The sequence below is a fragment of the Tachyglossus aculeatus genome, assembly GCF_015852505.1.
Source record: "Tachyglossus aculeatus isolate mTacAcu1 chromosome 12 unlocalized genomic scaffold, mTacAcu1.pri SUPER_6_unloc_1, whole genome shotgun sequence".
NCBI classification, from domain to species: Eukaryota; Metazoa; Chordata; class Mammalia; order Monotremata; family Tachyglossidae; genus Tachyglossus; species Tachyglossus aculeatus.
Window position 1 is genome coordinate 19,804,720 of NW_024044828.1, and position 26,301 is coordinate 19,831,020.

The 26,301-nt window shown below is 48.8% G+C and overlaps 1 protein-coding gene across 1 annotated transcript; it reads right to left on the bottom strand.

Moving 5' to 3' along the window:
- Positions 1 to 443: 443 nt before the first annotated feature.
- ITPKA (inositol-trisphosphate 3-kinase A) lies at positions 444 to 21,300 on the bottom strand. Its single transcript, XM_038741082.1, has 8 exons — positions 21,094 to 21,300; positions 20,889 to 20,969; positions 8,443 to 8,548; positions 7,150 to 7,366; positions 2,953 to 3,157; positions 958 to 1,059; positions 747 to 818; positions 444 to 668 (listed from the first exon to the last, which is right to left on the bottom strand). Exons 1-8 carry the CDS (start codon positions 21,298 to 21,300, stop codon positions 465 to 467), a joined length of 1,194 nt encoding a protein of 397 aa, XP_038597010.1. The 3' UTR covers positions 444 to 464.
- Between the last annotated feature and the right edge of the window lie 5,001 nt (positions 21,301 to 26,301).

The following is a 26,301-nucleotide window of genomic DNA, read 5'->3' on the forward strand; positions in this document are numbered from 1 at the left end:
AAGAGGGATTGAGGAGGGGCTCACTGTGTTTTGTTGGGGTAGGGGAGGATCAGCGGGCTAATTTTGGACTGTGAACCTGAGGCTATTGACAGCGAGTGTCGAAGGAAATCCCCAGGCCTGACCTCTGAGCCCGGGATAGCCCTAGCCCCGCTGGAAGAGGGGATGCGAAGGATAAAGCGAAGGGGAAGGCCTTTCTCCCCCACGACCCCGCAATAAAAACCAAGTGAGGGTCCGCTAGAAGAAAGGCCGGCGCGCTGGCTGGGAGCGGGGGGACGGACCCGCCGAGTCGGGGGTCAGTCGCGCTAGCCGTCCTGCGGCTCAGCCCAGTCCACCGCCGCCGGGCCCCCCGGGGCCGGTCCGGAAGGAGTCACCGCCCTCGGCCGCAGTCCAAGCCGGAGCACGCACTGGCAGGCGAGGCCGCCCGCCCGCCCGCCCCGCGGGCCCCGGCGGGGGCGAGGCCGGCCTCACCTCTTGGCCAAGCCGGCCAGGATGCCGATGAGATTGTCCAGCCCCAGCAGGTAGCCGTCCTCGCGGTTGCCCTCCTCCCAGGGCCGTCGGTGGTCCAGCGTCTGTCCGCCGGGCAGTTGGGTGGTCTTGCCGAAGTCGATGAGCCACACGCCGGCGCGCCGGGTCCGGTCGTGGACGAACAGCAGGGAGCTGCCAATCACCTGCAGGGCCGCAGGCTCAGGGGCGGCCCGACCCCCAGATCCCCGACCCCTGACCTCCGACCCCCCGGGCCCGCTCACCTCGTGTCTCCGGAAGAACTCGGACACGTCCAGCGTGGTCCGGATCTGCCGCAGGCGGCTCAGGTATCGCTCCTGGAGCGGGGAGAGGATGCGGGATGGGAGGGAGGACCAGAGGATGGGGGAGAGGGATGGGGGAAGGATCCCGGGGCTCCGCAGTGGTCCCCTTTCCCCCCCTACACACACGCACACGTTCTCCCCGCTCTCCGCTCACCAGCACCTCGGCGTCCCCGTCCAGAAACTCGGTGAAGACCCGCTCCACCTGTTCCCAGCTCCTGGTCGTCTTAAAGTCGGTGTTGCAGGAACCGTCGGCTTTCTGGGGGCGAGAGTTTTGGGGGTGACTGGCAAGGGCCGGGAGGAGGGGGCCGGAAAAATCTCTCCCACGGACGTACCTCGGGCCTGAATCTCCCTCCCCATCCCTGTCGGACGGACCATCGTTTTCCCCACCCGCAGAGCCTTCTCCAAGAGGCCTTCCCCGACTAAATCATCATCATCAATCGTATTTATTGAGCGCTTACTATGTGCAGAGCACTGTACTAAGCGCTTGGGAAGTACAAATGGGCAACATATAGAGACAGTCCCTGCCCAACAGTGGGCTCACAGTCTAAAAGGGGCCTCCCTAAGGACTAAATAATAATAATAATAATAATGATGGCATTTGTTAAGCGCTTACTACAGGCCAAGCACCGTTCTAAGCGCTGGGGGAGAAGCGGCGTGGCTGGGGTAGATAATAATAATAATAATAATGATGGCATTTATTAAGCGCTTACTATGTGCAAAGCACTTTTCTAAGCGCTGGGGAGGTTACAAGGTGATCAGGTTGTCCCACAGGGGGGCACACAGTCACAATCCCCATTTTATAGATGAAGGAACTGAGGCCCAGAGAAGCTAAGTGACTTGCCCAAAGTCACACAGCTGACAACTGGCAGAGCCGGGACTTGAAGTCCATGTCTCACACTTTTAGACTGTGAGCCCACTGTCGGGTAGGGACTGTCTCTATATGTTGCCAACTTATACTTCCCAAGCGCTTAGTACAGTGCTCTGCACACAGTAAGCGCTCAATAAATACGAATGATTGATTGATTGACTTAGGTCTCACGATGTCCGCCCCCATTCTACACACGAGGTTAAGCGAGGCCCAGCGAATAATAATAATAATAATGGCATTTATTAAGAGCTTAATATGTGCAAAGCACTGTTCTACGCGCTGGGGAGGATACAAGGTGATCAGGTTTTCCCACGGGGGGCTCACGGTCTTCATCCCCATTTGACAGATGAGGTCACTGCAGCACAGAGAAGTTAAGTGACTTGCCCGAGATCACACAACAGACACGTGGCAGAGCCGGGATCCGAACCCATGACCTCCGACTCCAAAGCCCATGCTCTTTCCACTGAGCCACGCTGCTTCTCATTCCTCACTCCCTCTGCAAGCTCCTGCCTCCTTGCAGTCTTCTAGACTGTGAGCCCGTTGTTGGGTAGGGACTGTCTCTATATGTTGCCAACTTGTACTTCCCAAGCGCTTAGTACAGTGCTCTGCACACAGTAAGCGCTCAATAAGTATGATTGAATGAATGAATAATAATAATAATGGCATTTATTAAGCACTTACTACGTGCAAAGCACTGTTCTAAGCGCTGGGGAGGTAACAAGGAGATCAGGTGGTCCCACGGGGGGCTCCCAGTCTTCATCCCCATTTTGCAGATGAGGGAACTGAGGCCCAGAGAAGTGAAGTGACTTGCCCAAAGTCACCCAGCTGACAATTGGCAAGGCCGGGATTCGAACCCCTGACCCCTGACTCCAAAGCCCAGGCTCTTTCCACTGAGCCCTGCTGCTTCTCTAACGAGGCGCTGTTCTAAGTCCTGGGGTAGATACAAGTCTTGGCGACTTCTCCGAAATACGCATAATAGGCGCTCAATAAATACGATCGACTGATAATAATAATAATAACGATGGCATTTGTTAAGCGCTTACTATGTGCCAAGCACCGTTCTAAGCGCTGGGGGGGATACAGTGTGATCAAGCTGTCCCACGTGGGGCTCAGTCTTGATCCCCGTTTTTACAGATGAGGGAACTGAGGCTCAGAGAAGTGAAGTGACTTGCTCAAGGTCTCACAGCAGAGTTGTGGTGGAGGTCCAGGGCCCAGGAGGGTAGACTGGGCGGGCTGGTGCCCGGACAGGGGATGGAAACGGGGGGCCGGCGTGGTGCCCACCTTGATGCCCTCGATCCGGAAGCCCAGGGTGGTACTGGAACTGATGCTCTCCCTCCACTGCATGTAGCGGGGCTTGGTGACCGCGTGCTGCGCATGCTCTTGGGCCGTCGGGGCCCCGGGGTCCACCGCCACCATCTTCTTGTACATGTCCTTGCGTAGCTTGGGCCGCTCCCGAGCCTTGCTCAGCTCCTCCTCCAGGTAGGTCCTGTGGGAAGGGGGCGGCCCAGCCCTCCATTCGTTCGTCCACTCGATCGTACTTATTGGGCGCCTACCCCGAGCAGAGCACTGGACTACGCTCTTGGGAGAGGACGGCGCAACACTAGACAGAGAAGACTGTGAGCCCCCTGTTGGGTCGGGACCGTCTCTATGGGTCGCCAACTTGGACTTCCCAAGCGCTTAGTCCAGTGCTCTGCACACAGTAAGCGCTCAATAAATACGATTGATTGATTGATATTCTATAGAATATGTAGAAAGAAATATTTCTGTAAAAATAGAAATATTATTTCTATTATTTCTTCTAGACTGTGAGCCCCCTGTTGGGTCGGGACCGTCTCTATGGGTCGCCAACTTGGACTTCCCAAGCGCTTAGTCCAGTGCTCTGCACACAGTAAGCGCTCAATAAATACGATTGATTGATATTCTATAGAATATTATCTATAGAATATATAGAATGAAATATTTCTGTAAAAATAGAAATATTATTTCTATTATTTCTTCTAGACTGTGAGTCCACTGTTGGGTCGGGACCGTCTCTATGGGTCGCCAACTTGTACTTCCCAAGCACTTAGTCCAGTGCTCTGCACACAGTAAGCGCTCAATAAATACGATTGATTGATATTCTATAGAATATTATCTATAGAATATATAGAAAGACATATTTCTGTAAAAATAGAAATATTATTTCTATTATTTCTTCTAGACTGTGAGCCCCCTGTTGGGTCGGGACCGTCTCTATGGGTCGCCAACTTGGACTTCCCAAGCGCTTAGTCCAGTGCTCTGCACACAGTAAGCGCTCAATAAATACAATTGATTGATTGATTGATATTCCATAGAATATTATCTATAGAATATATAGAAAGACATATTTCTGTAAAAATAGAAATATTATTTCTATTATTTCTTCTAGACTGTGAGCCCCCTGTTGGGTCGGGACCGTCTCTATGGGTCGCCAACTTGGACTTCCCAAGTGCTTAGTCCAGTGCTCTGCACACAGTAAGCGCTCAATACGATTGATTGATTGATTGATATTCTATAGAATATTATCTATAGAATGTATAGAAAGACATATTTCTGTAAAAATAGAAATATTATTTCTATTATTTCTTCTAGACTGTGAGCCCCCTGTTGGGTCGGGACCGTCTCAACGGGTCGCCAACTTGTACTTCCCAAGCGCTTAGTCCAGTGCTCTGCACACAGTAAGCGCCCAATAAATACGATTGATTGATTGATTGATTGATATTCTGTAGAATATTATCTATAGAATATATAGAAAGAAATATTTCTGTAAAAATAGAAATATTATTTCTATTATTTCTTCTAGACTGTGAGCCCCCTGTTGGGTAGGGAGAGCTCACCCTACACAACTACCATCATTATTATTCATTCATTCATTCAATCGTATTGATTGAGCGCTTACTGTGTGCAGAGCACTGTACTAAGCGCTTGGGAAGTACAAGTTGGCAACATACAGAGATGGTCCCTACCCAACAGTGGGCTCACAGTCTAGAAGGGGGAGACGGGCAACAAGACAAAACATAGTAACAAAATAAAATGAATAGAATAAATATGTACAAATATAAAATAGAGTATTAAATACGTACAAACATGTATACATATATACCTGATCATCTTGTATCTCCCCAGCGCTTAGAACAGTGCTTTGCACATAGTAAGCGTTTAAATACCATTATTATTATTAATAAACAGATACATTTCCTGCCCACAGCGGGCTTCCAGTGGGACGGCCCCTCCCGTCGTGGGCATGCGCTTTTCTTTGTTTTTTTCCCATATTTAATAACGGAGGCACTTGTTCAGCGCTTACTGTGTCGAGCACTGTTCTAAACACTGGTGTAGATACAATCTAATCAGGTGGGACGCAGTCCCTATCCCACCCGCAAAGACTTAATCCCCATTTTCCAGATGGGGGAACCGAGGCACAGAGAAGTGAAGCCACTTGCCCGAGGTCACACAGCAGACCCGAGGCAGAACCGGGATTAGAACCCAGGTCCTTCTGGCTCCTAGGCCCGCGCTCTATCCGCTAGCGCTAAGTCCAGTGCTCTGCACACAGTAAGCGCTCAATAAATACGATTGATTGATTGACTGATAGGCCACGCTGCTTCTCTGTTAAGCGCTTACTACGTGCCTGGCACTGTTGTAAGCGCTGGGGTGGCTACAACCCAATCAGGCTGAACACAGTCCATGTCTCATGTGGGGCTTGCGGTCGCCACCCGATTTCACAGATGAGGGAACTGAGGCCCAGAGAAGTGAAGGGACTTCCCCAAGGTCACCCCACAACCAAGTGGAAGACGCCCCTACCTCCTTCCCCTCCCCACAGCACCTGTACATATGTTTGCACAGATTTATTACTCTATTTTACTTGTGCATATTTACTATTCTATTTATTTTGTGAATGATGTGCTTTAATTCTGTTCGTTCTGACGACTTGACACCTGTCCACATGTTTTATTTTGTTGTCTGTCTCCCCCTTCTAGACTGTGGGCCCGTTGGTGGGTAGGGACCGTCTCTAGATGTTGCCTACTTGGACTTCCCAAATGCTTAGTCCAGTGCTCTGCACACAGTAAGCGCTCAATAAATACGATTGAATGAATGAATGAATAAATTTATTACTCTATTTTACTTGTACATATTGACTAGTCTATTTATTTTGTTAATGACGTGCATCTAGCTTTATTTCTATTTATTCTGATGACCTGACACCTGTCCACATGTTTTGTTGAATGTCTCCCCCTTCTAGACTGTGAGCCTGTTGTTGGGTAGGGACCGTCTCTAGATGTTGCCGACTTGTACTTCCCAAGCGCTTAGTCCAGCGCTCTGCACCCAGTAAGCGCTCAATAAATACGACTGAATGAATTATTACTCTATTTACTTTACTTGTACCTATTGACTATTGTATTTATTTTGTTAATGACGTGCATCTAGCTTTATTTCTATTTATTCTGATGACCTGACCCCTGTCCCCATGTTTTGTTTTGTTGTCTGTCTCCCCCTTCTAGCCTGTGAGCCCGCTGTTGGGTAGGGACCGTCTCTAGATGTTGCCAACTTGTACTTCCCAAGCGCTTAGTCCAGCGCTCTGCACCCAGTAAGTGCTCAATAAATACGATTGAATGAATTATTACTCTATTTATTTTACTTGTACCTATTGACTATTCTATTTATTTTGTTAATGCTGTGCATCTAGCTTTATTTCTATTTATTCTGATGACCTGACACCTGTCCCCATGTTTTGTTTTGTTGTCTGTCTCCCCCTTCTAGCCTGTGAGCCCGCTGTCGGGTAGGGACCGTCTCTAGATGTTGCCGACTTGGACTTCCCAAGCGCTTAGTCCAGCGCTCTGCACCCAGTAAGCGCTCAATAAATACGATTGAATGAATTATTACTCTATTTATTCTACTTGTACCTATTGACTATTCTATTTATTTTGTTAATGCTGTGCATCTAGCTTTATTTCTATTTATTCTGATGACCTGACACCCGTCCCCATGTTTTGTTTTGTTGTCTGTCTCCTCCTTCTAGCCTGTGAGCCCGTTGTCGGGTAGGGACCGTCTCTAGATGTTGCCGACTTGTACTTCCCAAGCGCTTAGTCCAGCACTCTGAACCCAGTAAGTGCTCAATAAATACGATTGAATGAATTATTACTCTATTTATTTTACTTGTACCTATTGACTATTCTATTTATTTTGTTAATGCTGTGCATCTAGCTTTATTTCTATTTATTCTGATGACCTGACACCTGTCCCCATGTTTTGTTTTGTTCTCTGTCTCCCCCTTCTAGCCTGTGAGCCCGCTGTCGGGTATGGACCGTCTCTAGATGTTGCCGACTTGGACTTCCCAAGTGCTTAGTCCAGCGCTCTGCACCCGGTAAGCGCTCAATAAATACGATTGAATGAGTGAGTGAATGGCTCCCAAGTCAGCGACCTAACCCCGAGGCCCCGCTGCTCCTGGTGACCCCCCTGCTTCACCTGACCCCCATCTTGCAGTCCAGCACGCAGGGCGCGTCGAAGCCGGCCAGCAGGTCCTGAAGCTCCAGGTAGGTCTCGCCCTCGTGCTCCACGACCCCGTGGAAGGCGGGTACGCAGCCCCGAAGGGCGTCCTCCATCAGCCGCGCCAGACAGTCGCGCTCCGGCTCCGAGCAGCGTTTCAGGATCAGCCCGCTGGTCCCGGACGCCTTGAAGCTCCCTGCGACATTGGGGACCGTTTAATAAGAGACGCTGCCCTGCCCGCTCCGCCCCAGGGGCCCTGCTTCCTCCCAATCCCTTTGATCAATCAATCCATCGATCAATCAATCGTATTTAGTGAGCACTTACTGCGTGCGGAGCACTAGACCGAGCGCCTAGGACAGTGCTTTGCACATAGTAAGCGCTTAATAAATGCCATTATTACTATTACTACCCAACTGGATAACGGACACATTCTTCCCAAGCGCTTAGTCCAGTGCTCCGCACACAGTAAGCGCTCAATAAATACGATCGAATGCATGAATTCCCGGCCTACAACGAGCTTACAGTCCAGAGAGGGAGACAAGACATTAATATTAAAGAAATTACGGATACATAAATAAGTGCTGCGGGATCGTTGCGCTTGGATTTGTGCCCTTTATAATAATTATAATGATGGCATTTATTAAGCGCTTACTACGTGCAAGGCACTGTTCTAAGCGCTGGGGAGGTTACAAGGTGATCAAGTTCTGTCGCAGGGGGCTCACAGTCTTAATCCCCCGTTTTACAGATGAGGTAGCTGAGGCCCAGAGAAGTTAAGCGACTTGCCCTAAGTCACCCAGCTGACAATTGGCGGAGCCGGGATTTGAACCCCTGACCTCTGACTCCAAAGCCCGCGCTCTTTCCGCTGAGCCACGCTGCTTCTCTTTATCATCATCATCATCAATCGTATTTATTGAGCGCTTACTATGTGCAGAGCACTGTACTAAGCGCTTGGGAAGTACAAATTGGCAACATATAGAGACAGTCCCTACCCAACAGTGGGCTCACAGTCTATTATTTCCCCCTCCATCAGCCCTGATGTCCATATCCATCATTGATCTATTTATATTAATGCCCGTCTTCCCTTCTAGGCCGTAAGCTCCTTGTGGGCCGGGAACACATCCACCAACTCTATTATTATCCTCTCCCGGGCGCTTAATATGGTGTCTGGCACACTATAAGCGCCCGATAAATACGATCGACTGATGGATTGATTGCCCCGCGCCAACGTCACCAGTCCCTGCTAGGCCCCAGGCGATTTGCCCCCTGTCCCACCTGTGTGCCCGGCCAGCTGCACCCAGGGCTGGCGTTTCTTGAAGGGGCTGATGACCGGTAGGTTGACCATCGTCCTAATCTTCTGCCAGGGCCCAGGGGCTCTTGCCTGCAGACAGACGGAATTGGAGACTGTGAGCCCCCAGTTGGGTAGGGACCGTCTCTAGATGTTGCCAACTTGGACTTCCCAAGCGCTTAGTACAGTGCTCTGCACATGGTAAGCGCTCAATAAATACGATTGATTGATTGAGTCGGTGGCCTGGTGGGCGGGCAGCCCCGGCCTCACCTCCCCCGGACGCTCCCTCCCGTCCTTGGCACCGAGGCACCCCTCGTGCCCGGCTTGCCGGATCCTGGGCCTCCGGCCTCCGTGAGAATGCTGGATGATGTCGGGGGGCGTAGAGAGAGGGGATGATGAGGGACATTTATTCAATCGTATTTATTGAGCGCTTACTGCGTGCAGAGCACCGGACTAAGCGCTTGGGAAGTACAAGTTGGCAACCTATAGACTGTGAGCCCACCGTTGGGTAGGGATCGTCTCTATATGTTGCCAACTTGGACTTCCCAAGCGCTTAGTCCAGTGCTCTGCACGCAGTAAGCGCTCAATAAATACGACTGAATGACTATAGAGACGGTCCCTACCCAACAGGGGGCTCGCAGTCTAGAAGGGGGAGACAGACAACAAGACAGAACATATTGACAAAATGAATATGTACAAATAAAATAAATCAATAAATAGAGTCATAAGTCAGCTCTGAGAGCCCCATGGGGCGCCCACGCTCCGTCCCCTCTCCGGTTGGCAACCCGAGCCGAGGCCAATTTTACTTGTACCTATCTATTCTATTTATTTTATTTTGTTAGTATGTTTGGTTCTGTTCTCTGTCTCCCCCTCCTAGACTGTGAGCCCACTGTTGGGTAGGGACTGTCTCTAGATGTTGCCAACTTGTACTTCCCAAGCGCTTAGTATTAATAATGTACTAAGCGCTTTGCACATAGTAAGCGCTTAATAAACGCCATCATTATTATTATTATTGTTCACTGGAGAAGCCCACAGTAAATGCTTAATAAATGTCATCATTATTATTATTATTCATTGGAGAAGAAAATAGTAAGCGCTTAAATGCCATCATAATTATTATTATTATTCATTGGAGAATCCCATAGTAAATGCTTAATAAATGTCATCATTATTATTATTATTCATTGGAGAAGAAAATAGTAAGCGCTTAAATGCCATCATAATTATTATTATTATTCATTGGAGAATCCCATAGTAAATGCTTAATAAATGCCATCATTATTATTATTATTCATTGGAGAAGCACATAGTAAGCGCTTAATAAATGCCATCATTATTATTATTATTCATTGGAGAAGCACATAGTAAGCGCTTAATAAATGCCATCATTATTATTATTATTATTCATTGGAGAAGCACATAGTAAGCACTTAATAAATGCCATCATTATTATTATTATTAATTGGAGAAGCACATAGTAAGCGCTTAATAAATGCCATCATTATTATTATTATTCATTGGAGAAGCACATAGTAAGAGCTTAATAAATCAATCAATCGTATTTATTATTATTACTCATTGGAGAAGCAGCGTGGCTCAGTGGAAAGAGCACAGGCTTTGGTGTCAGAGGTCATGGGTTCAAATCCCGGCTTTGCCAACTGTCAGCCGTGTGACTTTGGGCAAGTTACTTAACTTCTCCGTGCCTCAGTGACCTCATCTGTAAAATGGGGATTAAGACTGTGAGCCCCCTGTGGGACAAGATCATCTTGTAACCTCCCCAGCGCTTAGAACAGTGCTTGGCACAGATTAAGCGCTTAACAAATGCCATCATTATTATTATTGGAGAAGCAGCATGGCTCAGTGGAAACAGCACAGGCTTTGGAGTCAGAGGTCATGGGTTCAAATCCCGGCTTCGCCAACTGTCAGCTGGGTGACTTTGGGCAAGTTACTTAACTTCTCTGTGCCTCAGTGACCTCATCTCTAAAAGGTCAACTTCCCAAGCACTTAGTACAGTGCTCTGCACACAGTAAGTGCTCAATAAATACGATCGATTGATTGATTAAAAGGGGGATTGAAAACTGTGAGCCCCCCGTGGGACCACCTGATCACCTTGTAACCTCCCCAGCGCTTTGAACAGTGCCTTGCACATAGTTAGTGCTTAATAAATACCATCATTACTTACTTACAATAAGCGTGCTCGATAAATATGATTGACTGGGGGGGCGGGGGGGGGGGCCGGGGCGGGCAATAGGCGATGCCCTTAGCCCTCGCCTGGGTACAGTGTAGCTCAGTGGAAAGAGCCCGGGCTTTGGAGTCACAGGTCATGGGTTCGAATCCCGACTCCGCCACATGTCTGCTGTGTGACCTTGGGCAAGTCACTTCACTTCTCTGGGCCTCAGTGACCTCATCTGTAAAATGGGGATGAAGACTGCAAGCCCCACGTGGGACAACTTATTATTATATTATTATTATAGAATATATTATATAATATATTATATAATATATTATATCATTATCATTATATTATATTATATATTAATATATTATATGATTATATGTTGCAAATTTGTACTTCCCAAGCGCTTAGTACAGTGCTCTGCACATTGTAAGCGCTCAATAAATACGATTGATGATGACAACTTGATCACCTTGTATCCCCCCAGCACTTAGAACGGTGCTTTGCACATAGTAAGGGCTTAACAAATGCCATTATTATTATTATTATTATTATTATTATTATTATTCGGGGCAAGGCCCAGCCCTTCCCCCTCCTCACCCCCGGGCATGTGGCAAAGTCCACAGGGGCTCCTCTCTGCAAGTCCGGCTGTGTCAACATCCCTACCCCTTAACTCCTGCCAAGCTGTTTGCCCAGGGAGGGCACTGGACTTCCCAAGCGCTTAGTACAGTGCTCTGCACACAGTAAGCGCTCAATAAATAAGATTGAATGAGTGACAATGAAGAGGGGAGGGTCTCTGACTGAGCCCAGAAGAGGGTCATTGGGTTGGGGGGTCCCGGGGGGTCCAAGAGGAGGAAAAAAGCCCCCCACCGCCCACGGCCCCGACCTTGGCACCTTAATCCCGGCTCTGCCACTTAGCTGTGTGACTCTGGGCGAGTCATTTCACTCATTCATTCATTCGATAGTATTTATTGAGCGCTTACTGTGTGCAGAGCACTGGACTAAGCGCTTGGGAAGTCCAAGTTGGCAGCCTCTAGAGACAACGGGCTCACAGTCTAGAAAGGGGAGGCAGGCAACAAAACAAAACATGTGGGCGGGTGTCAAGAGAAGCAGCGTGGCTCAGTGGAAAGAGCCCGGGCTTTGGAGTCGGAGGTCACGGGTTCGAATCCCGTCTCCGCCACGTCTGCTGTGTGACCTCGGGCAAGTCACTTCACTTCTCTGAGCCTCAGTTATCTCATCTGTAATATGGGGATTAAGACTGTGAGCCCCACGTGGGACAACTTGATCACCCTGTATCCCCCCCCCCAGCGCTTAGAACAGTGCTCTGCACATAGCGCTTAACAAATGCCATCATTATTATAATTATTATCAGAATAGATAAAAATAAAGCTAGATTCATTCATTCATTCATTCATTCAAGCCTCAGTGACCTCATCTGTCAAATGGGGATGAAGACTGGGAGCCCCCCGGGGGAAAACCTGATCACCTTGTATCCTCCCCAGTGCTTAGAACAGTGCTCTGCACAGAGTAAGTGCTTAATAAATACCAACATTATTAATAATAAATTATTGAGAATAATTAAGATAAAATAATAATTAATTAATAAAAATATTGGCATTTATTAAAGTGCTTACTCTGTGCAGAACACTGTGGAGAAGGGGTGGGGGGTGAGCCACGTGGTGTCGGGTTGGAGTTTGAGTGCCCGGGGTGGGGATGGAGAAGGGACTTAAGGGGGTCCGCACCCTCTCCCCCCCGGGGCCTGGGGCACGTGTGTCCTACATCCCCCTATAATGATGGTATTTATTAAGCGCCTACTATGTGCCAAGCACTGTTCTAAGCGCTGGGGGGGGGGAGATAGAAGGTGATGAGGTTGTCCCACGTGGGGCTCACAGTCTTAACCCCCATTTTCCAGATGAGGCCACTGAGGCCCAGGGCAGTGAAGCGCCCCTGCGCCAAGTCACGCAGCTGACCAGCGGCGGGGCCAGGATTCGAACCCACGATCCCTGCCTCCCAAGCCGGTCCTCCTTCCCCTGAGCCCCCCACCCCACCCCCAGCCCTGTTCTTCCCACGCCGGGCACGTGTCCGGGGGTGTGAGCCAGCTTCTCTTCCTCATTCTCCCTGGCAGATGACTTTTCTTAATTGAGCCGCTCAGCACGCCCAGGAGGCAGGTATTTTTAGGCCCAGGTGGGGGAACTGAGTCACGGGGAGCTTCGGGGCCCTGCCACCCGCCCCCCACCCCAACACGCACACGTGTGAGAGCACATTTGGGGGCCAAGTCTGGCACCCAGGACCCAGGAATGCCGGCTCTCCCTCCTTGGCAGCTCATCCTTACCAGGCCCACCCTCCTCCAGGCCCCATTTTTGTCCCCCTGCCCGGGGAGGGGGGCTGGAAAATGAGATGAAATCCTGCCAATTATGTAATGGCAAGGCTGGAGCAGCTTGGTCGCCCTGGAAAGGGGACGTGGATGCCTATTTTTAAGATGCCTCAGTTGGAAGAGAGAGAGAGAGAGAGGGGGGGGGTCAAACCAGGGAGCGTGGGGGCTGCTGCTCCAGCCTGACCCCCCTCACGTGGACACTCACAATCAATCAGTCAATCAATCGTATTTATTAAGCTTTTACTGTGTGCAGGGCACTGTACTAAGCGCTTGGGAAGGACAAGTTGGCAACATATAGAGACTCACACTCACAGACCCACTCACACTCAGGAAGGGGCTGCGGGGGTGTTGAGACACCCGCGGGGGGCAAGAAGGGAGGGCCGGGAGGGGGCTCGGATCATAAAAATAATAATAAGGACGGCATTTAGTGAGCGCTTACTATGCGCAAAGCACTGTTCCAAGCGCTGGGGAGGTTACAATAATAATGATAGCATTTATGAAAATAATAATAATAAAAAATAATTGGCATTTGTTAAGCGCTTACTATGTATAAAGCACTGTTCTAAGCGCTGGGGAGGATACAGGGTGATCAGGTTGTCCCACGTGGGGCTCACAGTCTTAATCCCCATTTTACAGATGAGGGAGCTGAGGCCCAGAGAAGTCAAGTGACTTGCCCAAGATCACACAGCTGACATGTGGTGGAGTTGGGATTCGAACCCGTGACCTCGGACTCCAAAGCCCGGGCTCTTTCCACTGAGCCACGCTGCTTCTCTAAGCATTTATGAAGCACTTATTATGCACAAAGCACTGTTCTAAATGCTGGGGAGGCTACAATAATAATAATGATAGCATTTATGAAGCTCTTATGCACGAGGCACCATTCTAAGCGCTGGGGAGGCTACAATAATAATAATGATAGCATTTATTAAGCACTTATTATGCGCAAAGCACCGATCTAAGTGCTGGGGAGCTTACAATAATAATAATGATAGCATTTATGAAGCACTTATTATGCGCACAGCACTGTTCTAAGCGCTGGGGAGGCTACAATAATAATGATAGCATTTATGAAGTGCTTATTATGCGCAAAGCACTGTTCTAAGCGCTGGAGAGGTTACAATAATAATAATGATAGCATTTATGAGGCGCTTATTATGCGCAAAGCACTGTTCTAAGCGCTGGGGAGGTTACAATAATAATAATGATAGCATTTATTAAGCACTTTTATTATGCGCAAAGTACTGTTCTAAGTGCTGGGGAGGCTACAATAATAATAATGACAGCATTTATTAAGCACTTATTATGTGCAAAGCACTGTTCTAAGTGCTGGGGAGGTTACAATAATAATAATGATAGCATTTATTAAGCACTTATTATGCACAAAGTACTGTTCTAAGCGCTGGGGAGGCTACAAGGTGATCAGGTTGTCTCCCGGGGGGCTCCCGGTCTTCATCCCCATTTGACAGATGAGGGAACTGAGGCCCAGAGAAGTGAAGTGACTTAATAATAATAATAATGGCATTTGTTAAGCGCTTACTATGCACAAAGCACTGTATTAAGCGCTGGGGAGGACACAAGGTGATCAAGTTGTCCCTCAGGAGGCTCCCAGTCTTCATCCCCATTTGACAGATGAGGGAACTGAGGCACAGAGAAGTGACAATAATAACAATGGCATGTATTAAGCGCTTACTATGTGCAAAGCACTGTTCTAAGCGTTGGGGGAAACAAGGTGATCAGGTTGTCCCCCGGGGGGGCTCCCAGTCTTCATCCCCATTTGACAGATGAGGGAACTGAGGCACAGAGAAGTGACAATAATAATAATGACATTTATTAAGCGCTTACTATGTGCAAAGCACTGTTCTAAGCGTTGGGGGAAACAAGGTGATCAGGTTGACCCCCGGGGGGCTCCCAGTCTTCATCCCCATTTGACAGATGAGGGAACTGAGGCCCAGAGAAGTGAAGTGACAATAATAATAATAATGGCATTTGTTAAGCGCTTACTATGCGCAAAGCACTGTTCTAAGCGCTCGGGAGGATACAAGATGATCAACTTGTCCCCCGGGGGGCTCACAGTCTTCATCCCCATTTGACAGATGAGGGAACTGAGGCACAGAGAAGTGAAAATAACAATAATAATGATGGCATTTATTAAGCGCTTACTATGTGAAAAACACTGTTCTAAGCGCTGGGGAGGATACAAGGTGATCAGGTTGTCCCCCGGGGGGCTCCCAGTCTTCATCCCCATTTGACAGATGAGGGAACTGAGGCACAGAGAAGTGAAGTGACAATAATAATGGCATTTATTAAGCGCTTACTATGTGCAAAGCACTGTTCTAAGCGCTTACCCAAAGTCACCCAGCTGACAATTGGCAGAGCCGGGATTTGAACCCCTGACCTCTGACTCCAACGCCCGGGCTCTTTCCACTGAGCCACGCCGCTTCTCTCATAATGTTGGTATTTGTTAGGCGCTTACTATGTGCCAAGCACTGTTCTGGGCGGATGGCAGAAGAGGAGGAATAATAAGAAGAATGATAGTGGCAATAATAATAGTGATGGTATTTGTTAAGCGCTTAGCAAGTACCATCAGTATTATTAGTATTATTAAGCGCTTAGAGAAGCAGCGTGGCTCAGTGGAAAGAGCCTGGGCTTGGGAGTCAGTGGTTGTGGGTTCAAATCCCACCTCCGCCAATTGTCAGCCATGTGACTTTGGGGAAGTCGCTGCACTTCTCTGGGCCTCAGTTATCTCATCTGTAAAATGGGGATGAAGACTGTGAGCCCTCCCGTGGGACAACCTGATCACCTTGTAGCCTCCCCAGCGCTTAGAACAGTGCTTGGCACAGAGTAAGCGCTTAACAAATGCCATCATCATCCTTATTATTACTATGTGCCAAGCACTGTTCTAAACACTGGGGGAGATCCAAGGTGATCAGATTGTCTGGGGCTCCCAGGCTTTATCCCCATTTGACAGATGAGGGAACTGAGGCCCAGAGAATCAATCAATCGTATTTATTGAGCGCTTCCTGTGTGCAGAGCACTGTACTAAGCGCTTGGGAAGTACAAGTTGGCAACATCTAGAGACAGTCCCTACCCAACAGTGGGCTCACAGTCTAAAAGAAGTGAAGTGACTTACCCAGGGTCACCCAGCTGACAAGTGGTGGGGCCGGGATTAGAACCCACGACCTCTGACCGCCCCCAGCCCCGGCTCTTTCCACTGAGGCAGGCTGAGGGAGGAAGGACGGAGGTGCCAACTTAGTGCCAACTTGTACTTCCCAAGCGCTCAGTACAGTGCTCTGCACACAGTAAGCGCTCAATAAGTACGATTGAACGAATGAATGAATGAAAGGAAGGGGGGTTGAGAAGGACGGAGGGAGGGAGAGAGGGCCGGGGGAGAGGAAGGGTAAGGGGAGGGGGCGGCCTCAGTTTCCCTGGCGCGAGGAAAAGGGGCGCGATCGGTGGGGCGGGGGTCCCGGGCCAGCCATTCATTCATTCAATCGTATTTATTGAGCGCTTACTATGTGCAGAGAACTGTACTAAGCGCTTGGGAAGTACCAGGTGAGGGTGGGCTCGGGCAGGAAGGAGGGAGCGGCCCCCCGGCCCCCCTGGGATCTGCCTCCGCATCCACCCACCCACTTACCTCACCCCCACTCACCCATTCATTGTCAGTCACATTTATTGAGCACTTACTGTGAGCACAGCACTGAACTAACCCACCCCCCCTCACCCACCTATCCACCCCCTCACCCATTCATTCATTCAATCAATCCCATTTGTTGAGCACTTACTGTGTGCAGAGCACTGAACTAAGCCACCCCCTCACCCATTCATTCATTCAATCCCACTTATTGAGCGCTTACTGTGTGCAGAGCGCTGAGCTAACCCACCCTCTCACCCCCCTCACCCCCCTCACCCATTCATTCAATCAATCCCATTTGTTGAGCGCTTACTGTGTGCAGAGCGCTGAGCTAACCCACCCCTCACCCATTCATTCATTCATTCAATCCCATTTATTGAGTGCTTACTGTGTGCAGAGCGCTGAGCTAACCAACCCTCTCACCCCCCTCATCCCCCTCACCCATTCATTCAATCAATATCCCATTTATTGAGCGCTTACTGTGTGCAGAGCAATGAACTAACCCACCTCACCCCCCTCACCCATTCATTCATTCATTCAATCACATTTATTGAGCATTTACTGTGTGCAGAGCACTGAACTAACCCACGCCTCACCCATTCATTCATTCATTCAGTCCCATGTATTAAGCGCTTACTGTGTGCAGAGCGCTGAGCTAACCAACCCCCTTACCCCCCTCACCCATTCATTCAATCAGTATCCCATTTATTGAGAGCTTACTGTGTGCAGAGCAATGAACTAACCCACCTCACCCCCCTTACCCATGCATTCATTCATCCAATCACATTTATTGAGCACTTACCGTGCACTGAACTAACCCACCCCCCTCACCTATCCACCCCCTCACCCACCTCACCCACCTATCTACCCACTCACCCATCCACCCACTCACCTCACCCCCCTCAACCATTCATTCATTCAATCAATCCCATTTATTGAGCGCTTACTGTGTGCAGAGCACTGAACTAACCCACCCCCTTCACCTATCCATCCACCCACTCACCTCACCCCCCTCAACCATTCATTCATTCAATCACATTTATTGAGCACTTACTGTATGCAGAGCACTGAACCCCCCCACCTCACCCACCCACCCATCCACCCACTCACCCATTCCTCCGATCCCATTTACTGAGCGCTTACCGTGTGCAGAGCACTGAACTAACCCAGCCCCCTCACCCACCGATAATCATAATGATGACATCTATTAAGCGCTTACTAGTGTGAAGCACTGTTCTAAGTGCTAGGGGGGGATACAAGGTCATCAAGTTGTCCCAGTCTTCATCCCCATTTTCCAGATGAGGGAATTGAGGCCCAGAGAAGTGAAGCGATCTGACCAAAGTCGCCCAGCTGACAAGTGGAGGGGCCGGGATTTGAACCCATGACCTCTGACTCCCAAGCACGGGCTCTTTCCACTGAGCCACGCTGCTTTTCTTATCCTATCCATCCAGCTCACCCATCCCACCCCTAAATCCATGGAAATTTGCGACTCCACCGTGGCCCTCCTTCCTCCTCCTCCTCCTCCTCCTGGGGAAGGAAGGGAACAGGTGTCCTCCTCCAGGCCCGCCTCCTCCAGGGGGGAGCCCCTCTCTGACCCTTGACCCCTGCCCCCAAGGAGGGAGCATTTGGGGAAGAGCCCGGGCTTTGGAGTCAGAGGTCATGGGTTCAAATCCCGCCTCTGCCACTTGTCAGCTGGGTGACTTTGGGCAAGTTACTTCACTTCTCTGGGCCTCAGTTCCCTCATCTGTCAAATGGGGATGAAGATCGTGAGCCCCATGTGGGACAACCTGATCATCTTGTCAACTCGCCAGCGCTTAGAACAGTGCTGTGCACACAGTAAGCGCTTAATAAATGCCATCATTATTATTATTATCTTGTAAACTCCCCAGCGCTTAGAACAGTGCTGTGCACACAGTAAGCGCTTAATAAATGCCATCACTATTATCATCACCTTGTAAACTCCTCAGCACTTAGAACAGTGCTTTGCACACAGTAAGCGCTTAATAAATGCCATCACTATTATCACCTTGTAAACACCTCAGCACTTAGAACAGTGCTTTGCACACAGTAAGTGCTTAATAAATGCCATCATTATCTTGTAAACTCCCCAGCGTTTAGAACAGTGCTTTGCACACAGTAAGCGCTTAATAAATGCCATCATTATTATCTTGTAACTCCCCAGCGCTTAGAACAGTGCTTTGCACATAGTAAGTGCTTAATAAATGCCATCATTATTATTATTTTGTAAACTCCCCAGCGCTTAGAACAGCGCTTTGCACACAGTAAGCGCTTAACAAATGCCATCATTATCTTGTAAACTCCCCAGCGCTCAGAACAGTGCTTTGCGTGGCTCAGTGGAAAGAGCCCGGGCTCTGGAGTCAGAGATCATGGGTTCAAATCCCGGCTCCGCCACGTCTGCTGTGTCACCTCGGGCAAGCCACTTTACAACTCATCTGTAAAATGGGGATGAAGACTGTGAGCCCCAGGTGGGACAACTTGATCACCCTGTATCCCCCCCCCCCCAACGCTTAGAACAGAGCTCTGCACGTACTAAGCGCTTAATAAATGCCATCATTATTATTATTTTGTAAACTCCCCAGCGCTTAGAACAGCGCTTTGCACACAGTAAGCGCTTAACAAATGCCATCATTATCTTGTAAACTCCCCAGCGCTCAGAACAGTGCTTTGCGTGGCTCAGTGGAAAGAGCCCGGGCTCTGGAGTCAGAGATCATGGGTTCAAATCCCGGCTCCGCCACGTCTGCTGTGTCACCTCGGGCAAGCCACTTTACAACTCATCTGTAAAATGGGGATGAAGACTGTGAGCCCCAGGTGGGACAACTTGATCACCCTGTATCCCCCCCCCCCAACGCTTAGAACAGAGCTCTGCACGTACTAAGCGCTTAATAAATGCCATTATTATTATTACGTGCACATATAATAATGCCATCGTTATTATTATTAGGTGTAAATGCCATTATTATTATTATTATTACGTGCACATATAATAATAATAATAATAATAATGGCATTTGATAAGCACTTACTATGTGCAAAGCACTGTTCTAAGCGCTGGGGCGATACAAGGTGATCAGGTTGCCCCACGAGGGGCTCACAGTTTTTAAATCCCCATTTTACAGATGAGGTAACTGAGACCCAGAGAAGTTAAGTGACTTGCGCAAAGTCACACGGCTGACAAGTGGCAGAGCGGGGATTAGAACCCACGACCTCTAGACTCCCAAGCCCTTGCTCTTTCCACTGAGCCACAATGCTTCTCTATAATATATATATTATATATATATATATAGACTGTGAGCCCACTGCTGGGTAGGGACCGTCTCTATATGTTGCCAACTTGTACTTCCCAAGCGCTTAGTCCAGCGCTCTGCACACAGTAAGCGCTCAATAAATACGATTGATGATGATATATCATACATATACATATCATGTATAATATGCACATATACATACACATACATTATACACATAGCATATTACATATATAATACATATAACACACATATAATATATCAATATATACATATGATATATATAATATATATAATACATATAATATATATAATATATATAATACATATAATATATATATTATAATAAGGGCATTTACACCTAATAATAATAACGATGGCATTATTATATATAGCTATATTTATAGTTATTATAGCTATAATATATTATATATATTACATTATATACCATATCATATATCATCATATAATACATATATGAAATATACAATATTAATACATTCATTTATATGCATCGTATATTTATATATAATATAAATATACGATGCATATAAATGAATGTATTAATATATAATTAATGTATATGATATAATATATATTAATGTATATAAATATACAATGTATTAATATATGAAATGTATTATCTATGATTATACAATGTCATGTATAATATAATCTATATAATCTATTATAACTGTAACAACTATAAATATAACTATATATATATATAACAATGCCATCGTTATCATCATTAGGTGTAAATGCCATTATTATTATTATTATTACGTGCACATACGCTAATGTCACCGTTATTATTATTGGGTGAGGCCCGCCCTTCTGCCCGGGTGATGCAGGGGGGGAGCCCCCCGGGCGTGACCCTTGACCCCAAGGAGGGGGCAGGTGTCGGGCGAGGCCTGGCCCTTGTTGCCCCCCCCTTGTCGTTGCCCCCTTGTCGTTGCCCGCCCCCTTGTCGTTGCCCCCTTGACCTGTCGGGGGTCCCGCGGGGGCGCGGCCTCCAGCCGGACGTGGCCCCGGGTCCGCCGGTCGCCGCGGCCGAGCAGCTCGTCCTCCGAGTCGTCGAGCAGCGAGGAGGAGCCGGTGGACGACACGGAGGAGGTGGACGGCCGGCGGGGCCGGGGGAGCCGCCCGCCCCCCCGACGGCGGGGCCGGCCGGGGGGCCCGGGGCCGGGCCGGGGGCCCCGGGCCCGGGCCGGACTCCTCCGCCGTCACGGTCGGCCGGGGGACGCTCGGCCCCCGGGCCCCGCGCCCGGGGCCCAGAGACGGGGGGCCGGGGCTGTTGGCAGCACAGCGGGCCTCGAACAGGGAGCGCAGCTCCCGCACCGTCCGGCGCGGGGCCCGCTCCAGCTCCATCCCCGCCGGGCCCGAGGGCAGGGGCATCCGCCGCCTCCTCCGAGCCGCCCTCCGGTGCCCGCGGACGCCGGGAAGGCCGGGGAGGGGCGGGGAGGACGCCTCCCCCGGCCCCACCCCCCGGGGGCTGGCACTGCCAGGGAAACCCCCTGTTCTCTTTATTTGATTTTCTGGGTACGTTTGGTTTTGTCATCCGTCTCCCCTTTTTCGACTGTGAGCCCACTGTTGGGTAGGGACCGTCTCTCGATGTTGCCAACTTGTCCTTCCCAAGCGCTCAGTACAGTGCTCTGCACATAGTAAGCGCTCAATAAATATGATTGATTGATTGATTGATTGATTGGGAGGGCCCCCACGCTAGGCCTCGGGACTCCGGGACCTGCCAACTTGCCGCCGTTCATCAGCAGCATCATCAATCGTATTTATTGAGCGCTTACGGCGTGCGGAGCGCTGGACTAAGCGCTCGGGAAGTCCAAGTGGGCAACATAGAGAGGCGGTCCCTACCCAACAACGGGCTCGCATTCAATCAATCAATCAATCAATCAATTGTATTGATTGAGCGCTTACTGTGTGCGGAGCACTGGACTAAGCGCTCGGGAAGTCCAAGTGGGCAACATAGAGAGGCGGTCCCTACCCAACAATGGGCTCACATTCAATCAATCAATCAATCAATTGTATTTATTGAGCGCTTACGGCGTGCGGAGCACTGGACTAAGCGCTCGGGAAGTCCAAGTGGGCAACAGAGAGAGGCGGTCCCTACCCAACAACGGGCTCACATTCAATCAATCAATCAATCAATCAATCAGTCGTTTTTATTGAGCGCTCACTGTGTGCAGAGCACTGGACGAAGCGCTTGGGAAGTCCAAGCTGGCAACATCTAGAGACTGTCCCTACCCAACAGCGGGCTCCCAGTCTAAAAGGGGGAGACAGAACAAAACCAAACACACTAACAAAATAAAATAAATAGAATAGATATGTACAAGTAAAATAAATAGAGTAATAAATATGTACAAACATATATACATATATAGAGGTGCTGTGGGGAAGGGAAGGAGGTAAGATGAGGGGGATGGAGAGGGGGAAGTTCACTCATTCAATCATATTTATTGAGCGCTTACGGTGTGCGGAGCGCTGGACTAAGCGCTCGGGAAGTCCAAGTTGGCAACATAGAGAGACGGTCCCTACCCAACAATGGGCTCACATTCAATCAGTCAATCAATTGTATTTATTGAGCGCTTACTGTGTGCGGAGCGCTGGACTAAGCGCTCGGGAAGTCCAAGTGGGCAACATAGAGAGACGGTCCCTACCCAACAATGGGCTCACATTCAATCAGTCAATCAATTGTATTTATTGAGCGCTTACTGTGTGCGGAGCACTGGACTAAGCGCTCGGGAAGTCCAAGTGGGCAACATAGAGAGACGGTCCCTACCCAACAACGGGCTCACATTCAATCAATCAATCATCAATCGTATTTATTGAGCGCTCTCTGTGTGCGGAGCACTGGACGAAGCGCTTGGGAAGTCCAAGCTGGCAACATCTAGAGACGGTCCCTACCCAACAAAGGGCTCACATTCAATCAATCAGTCGTATTTATTGAGCGCTTACTGTGTGCGGAGCACTGTACCAAGCGCTTGGGAAGTCCAAGTTGGCAACATCTAGAGACAGTCCCTACCCAGTGGGCTCACAGTCTAAAAGGGGGAGACAGAGAACAAAACCAAACATACTCACAAAATAAAATAAATAGAATAGATATGTACAAGTAAAATAAATAGAGTAATAAATATGTACAAACATATATAGAGGTGCTGTGGGGAAGGGAAGGAGGTAAGATGAGGGGGATGGAGAGGGGGACGTTCACTCATTCAATCATATTTATTGAGCGCTTACGGTGTGCGGAGCGCTGGACTAAGCGCTCGGGAAGTCCAAGTGGGCAACATAGAGAGACGGTCCCTACCCAACAATGGGCTCACATTCAATCGGTCAATCAATTGTATTTATTGAGCGCTCACTGTGTGCGGAGCACTGGACGAAGCGCTTGGGAAGTCCAAGCTGGCAACATCTAGAGACGGTCCCTACCCAACAACGGGCTCACATTCAATCAATCAATCGTATTTATTGAGCGCTTACTGTGTGCGGAGCACTGGACGAAGCGCTTGGGAAGTCCAAGTTGGCAACATCTAGAGACGGTCCCTACCCAACAGTGGGCTCACAGTCGAAAAGGGGGAGACAGACAACAAAACAAAACATATTAACAAAATAAAATAAATAGAATAGATACGTACAAGTAAAATAAATAAATAAATAAATAGAGTAATAAGTATTTAGCGGAGAAGCAGCGTGGCTCAGTGGAAAGAGCCCGGGCTTGGGAGGCAGAGGTCAGGGGTTCGAATCCCGGCTCCGCCAACGGTCAGCTGGGTGACTCAGGGTAAGTCACAAAGCTTCTCTGGGCCTCAGTGACCTCATCTGTAAAATGGGGATTAAAACTGTGAGCCCCCGGTGGGACAGCCTGATCACCTCGTAACCTCCCCAGCGCTTAGAACAGTGCTTTGCACATAGTAAGCGCTAACAAATGCCATTATTATAATAATTATTATTATTATTGAGCGCTTACTGCGTGCAGAGCACTGTACTAAGCGCTGGGGAAGTCCAAGTTGGCCACATATAGAGACGGTCCCTGCCCGACAAGGGGCTCACAGTCTGAAAGGCAGTTCATTCATTCATTCAGTCGTATTTATTGAGCGCTTACTGCATGCAGAGCACTGTGCTAAGCGCTTGGGAAGTCCAAGTTGGGCACATATAGAAACGCTCCCTACCCAACAGCGGGCTCACAGTCTGGAAGACAGCTCATTCATTCATTCAACCATATTTCTTGAGCGCTTACTGTGTGCAGAGCACTGTACTAAGCGCTTGGGAAGTCCAAGTTGGCCACATATAGAGACGGTCCCTACCCGACAACGAGCTCACAGTCTGGAAGACAGTTCATTCATTCATTCAGTCGTATTTATTGAGCGCTTACTGCATGCAGAGCACTGTGCTAAGCGCTTGGGAAGTCCAAGTTGGGCACATATAGAAACGCTCCCTACCCAACAGCGGGCTCACAGTCTGGAAGACAGCTCATTCATTCATTCAACCATATTTCTTGAGCGCTTACTGTGTGCAGAGCACTGTACTAAGCGCTTGGGAAGTCCAAGTTGGCCACATATAGAGACGGTCCCTACCCGACAACGAGCTCACAGTCTGGAAGACAGTTCATTCATTCATTCAGTCGTATTTATTGAGCGCTTACTGCATGCAGAGCACTGTGCTAAGCGCTTGGGAAGTCCAAGTTGGGCACATATAGAAACGCTCCCTACCCAACAGCGGGCTCACAGTCTGGAAGACAGCTCATTCATTCATTCAACCATATTTCTTGAGCGCTTACTGTGTGCAGAGCACTGTACTAAGCGCTTGGGAAGTCCAAGTTGGCAACATATAGAGACGGTCCCTACCCGACAACGAGCTCACAGTCTGGAAGACAGTTCATTCATTCATTCAGTCGTATTTATTGAGCGCTTACTAAGTGCAGAGCACTGTACTAAGCGCTTGGGAAGTCCAAGTTGGCCGCATATAGATACGGTCCCTACCCAACAACGGGCTCACAGTCTGGAAGACAGTTCATTCATTCATTCAACCGTATTTATTGAGCGCTTACTACGTGCAGAGCACTGTACTAAGCGCTTGGGAAGCCCAAGTTGGCCACATATAGAGACGGTCCCTACCCGACAACGGGCTCACAGTCTGGAAGACAGCTCATTCATTCATTCAACCGTATTTATTGAGCGCTTATTAAGTGCAGAGCACTGTACTAAGCGCTTGGGAAGTCCAAGTTGGCCACATATAGAGACGGTCCCTACCCGACAACGGGCTCACAGTCTGGAAGACAGTTCATTCATTCATTCAGTCGTATTTATTGAGCGCTTACTAAGTGCAGAGCACTGTACTAAGCGCTTGGGAAGTCCAAGTTGGCCGCATATGGAGACGGTCCCTACCCAACAGCGGGGAGAAAGAGGCGGGGCCGGGAAAGGTGGGCCTCCCTCCCTCAGACAAGTAAGGGAATAGATTAGTCCTCTTCTAGAGAAGCAGCGTGGCTCAGTGGAAAGAGCCCGGGCTTTGGAATCAGAGGTCCTGGGTTCAAATCCCGGCACTGCCACTTACTGGCCGTGCGACTCTGGGCAAGCCACTTCACTTCTCTGTGTCTCAGCTACCTCATCTGTAAAATGGGTATTAAGATTGGGAGCCCCACGGGGGACAACCTGATCACCTTGTATCCTCCCCAGCGCTTAGAATAGTGCTTGGCACATAGTAAGCGCTTAATAAATGCCATTATTTTTATTATTCCCTGTGCCTCAGTGACCTCATCTGGAAAATGGGGATTAAGACTGTGAGCCCCCCGTGGAACAACCGGATTACCTTGTAACCTCCCCAGCATTTAGAGCAGTGCTTTGCACATAGTAAGTGCTTAATAAATGCCATTATTATTATTATTCTCTGTGCCTCAGTGACCTCAACTGGAATATAAGGATTAAGACTGTAAGCCCCCCGTGGAACAACCTGATTACCTTGTAACCTCCCCAGCGCTTAGAACAGTGCTTGGCACATAGTAAGCGCTTAATAAATGCCATTATTATTATTATATTCTCTGTGCCTCAGTGACCTCATCTGGAAAATGGGGATGAAGACTGTGAGCCCCACATGGGACATCCTGATCACCTTGTAACCTCCCCAGCGCTTAGGACAGTGCTTTGCACATAGTAAGCTCTTAATAAATGCCATTATTATTATTATTATTAGACAAGCAGCGTGGCTCAGTGGAAAGAGCCTGGGCTTTGGAGTCAGAGGCCAGAATAATAATAATAATAATAATAATAATAATAATAATGGCATTTATTACACGCTTACTATGTGCAAAGCACTGTTCTAAGCACTGGAGAGACTACAAGGTGATCAGGTTGTCCCACGGGAGGCACACCGTCTTAATCCCCATTTTACAGGTGA

Excerpts from the sequence above, each read along its gene's own strand:
- ITPKA (XM_038741082.1), bottom strand. The coding sequence starts at position 21,300 with ATGCCCCTGCCCTCGGGCCCGGCGGGGATGGAGCTGGAGCGGGCCCCG. Across the intron at positions 1,060-2,952 it reads TCCGGATCGAGGGCATCAAG|AAAGCCGACGGTTCCTGCAA; the intron begins GTGGGCACCACG and ends TCTCGCCCCCAG. Across the intron at positions 669-746 it reads AGTTCTTCCGGAGACACGAG|GTGATTGGCAGCTCCCTGCT; the intron begins GTGAGCGGGCCC and ends GCGGCCCTGCAG.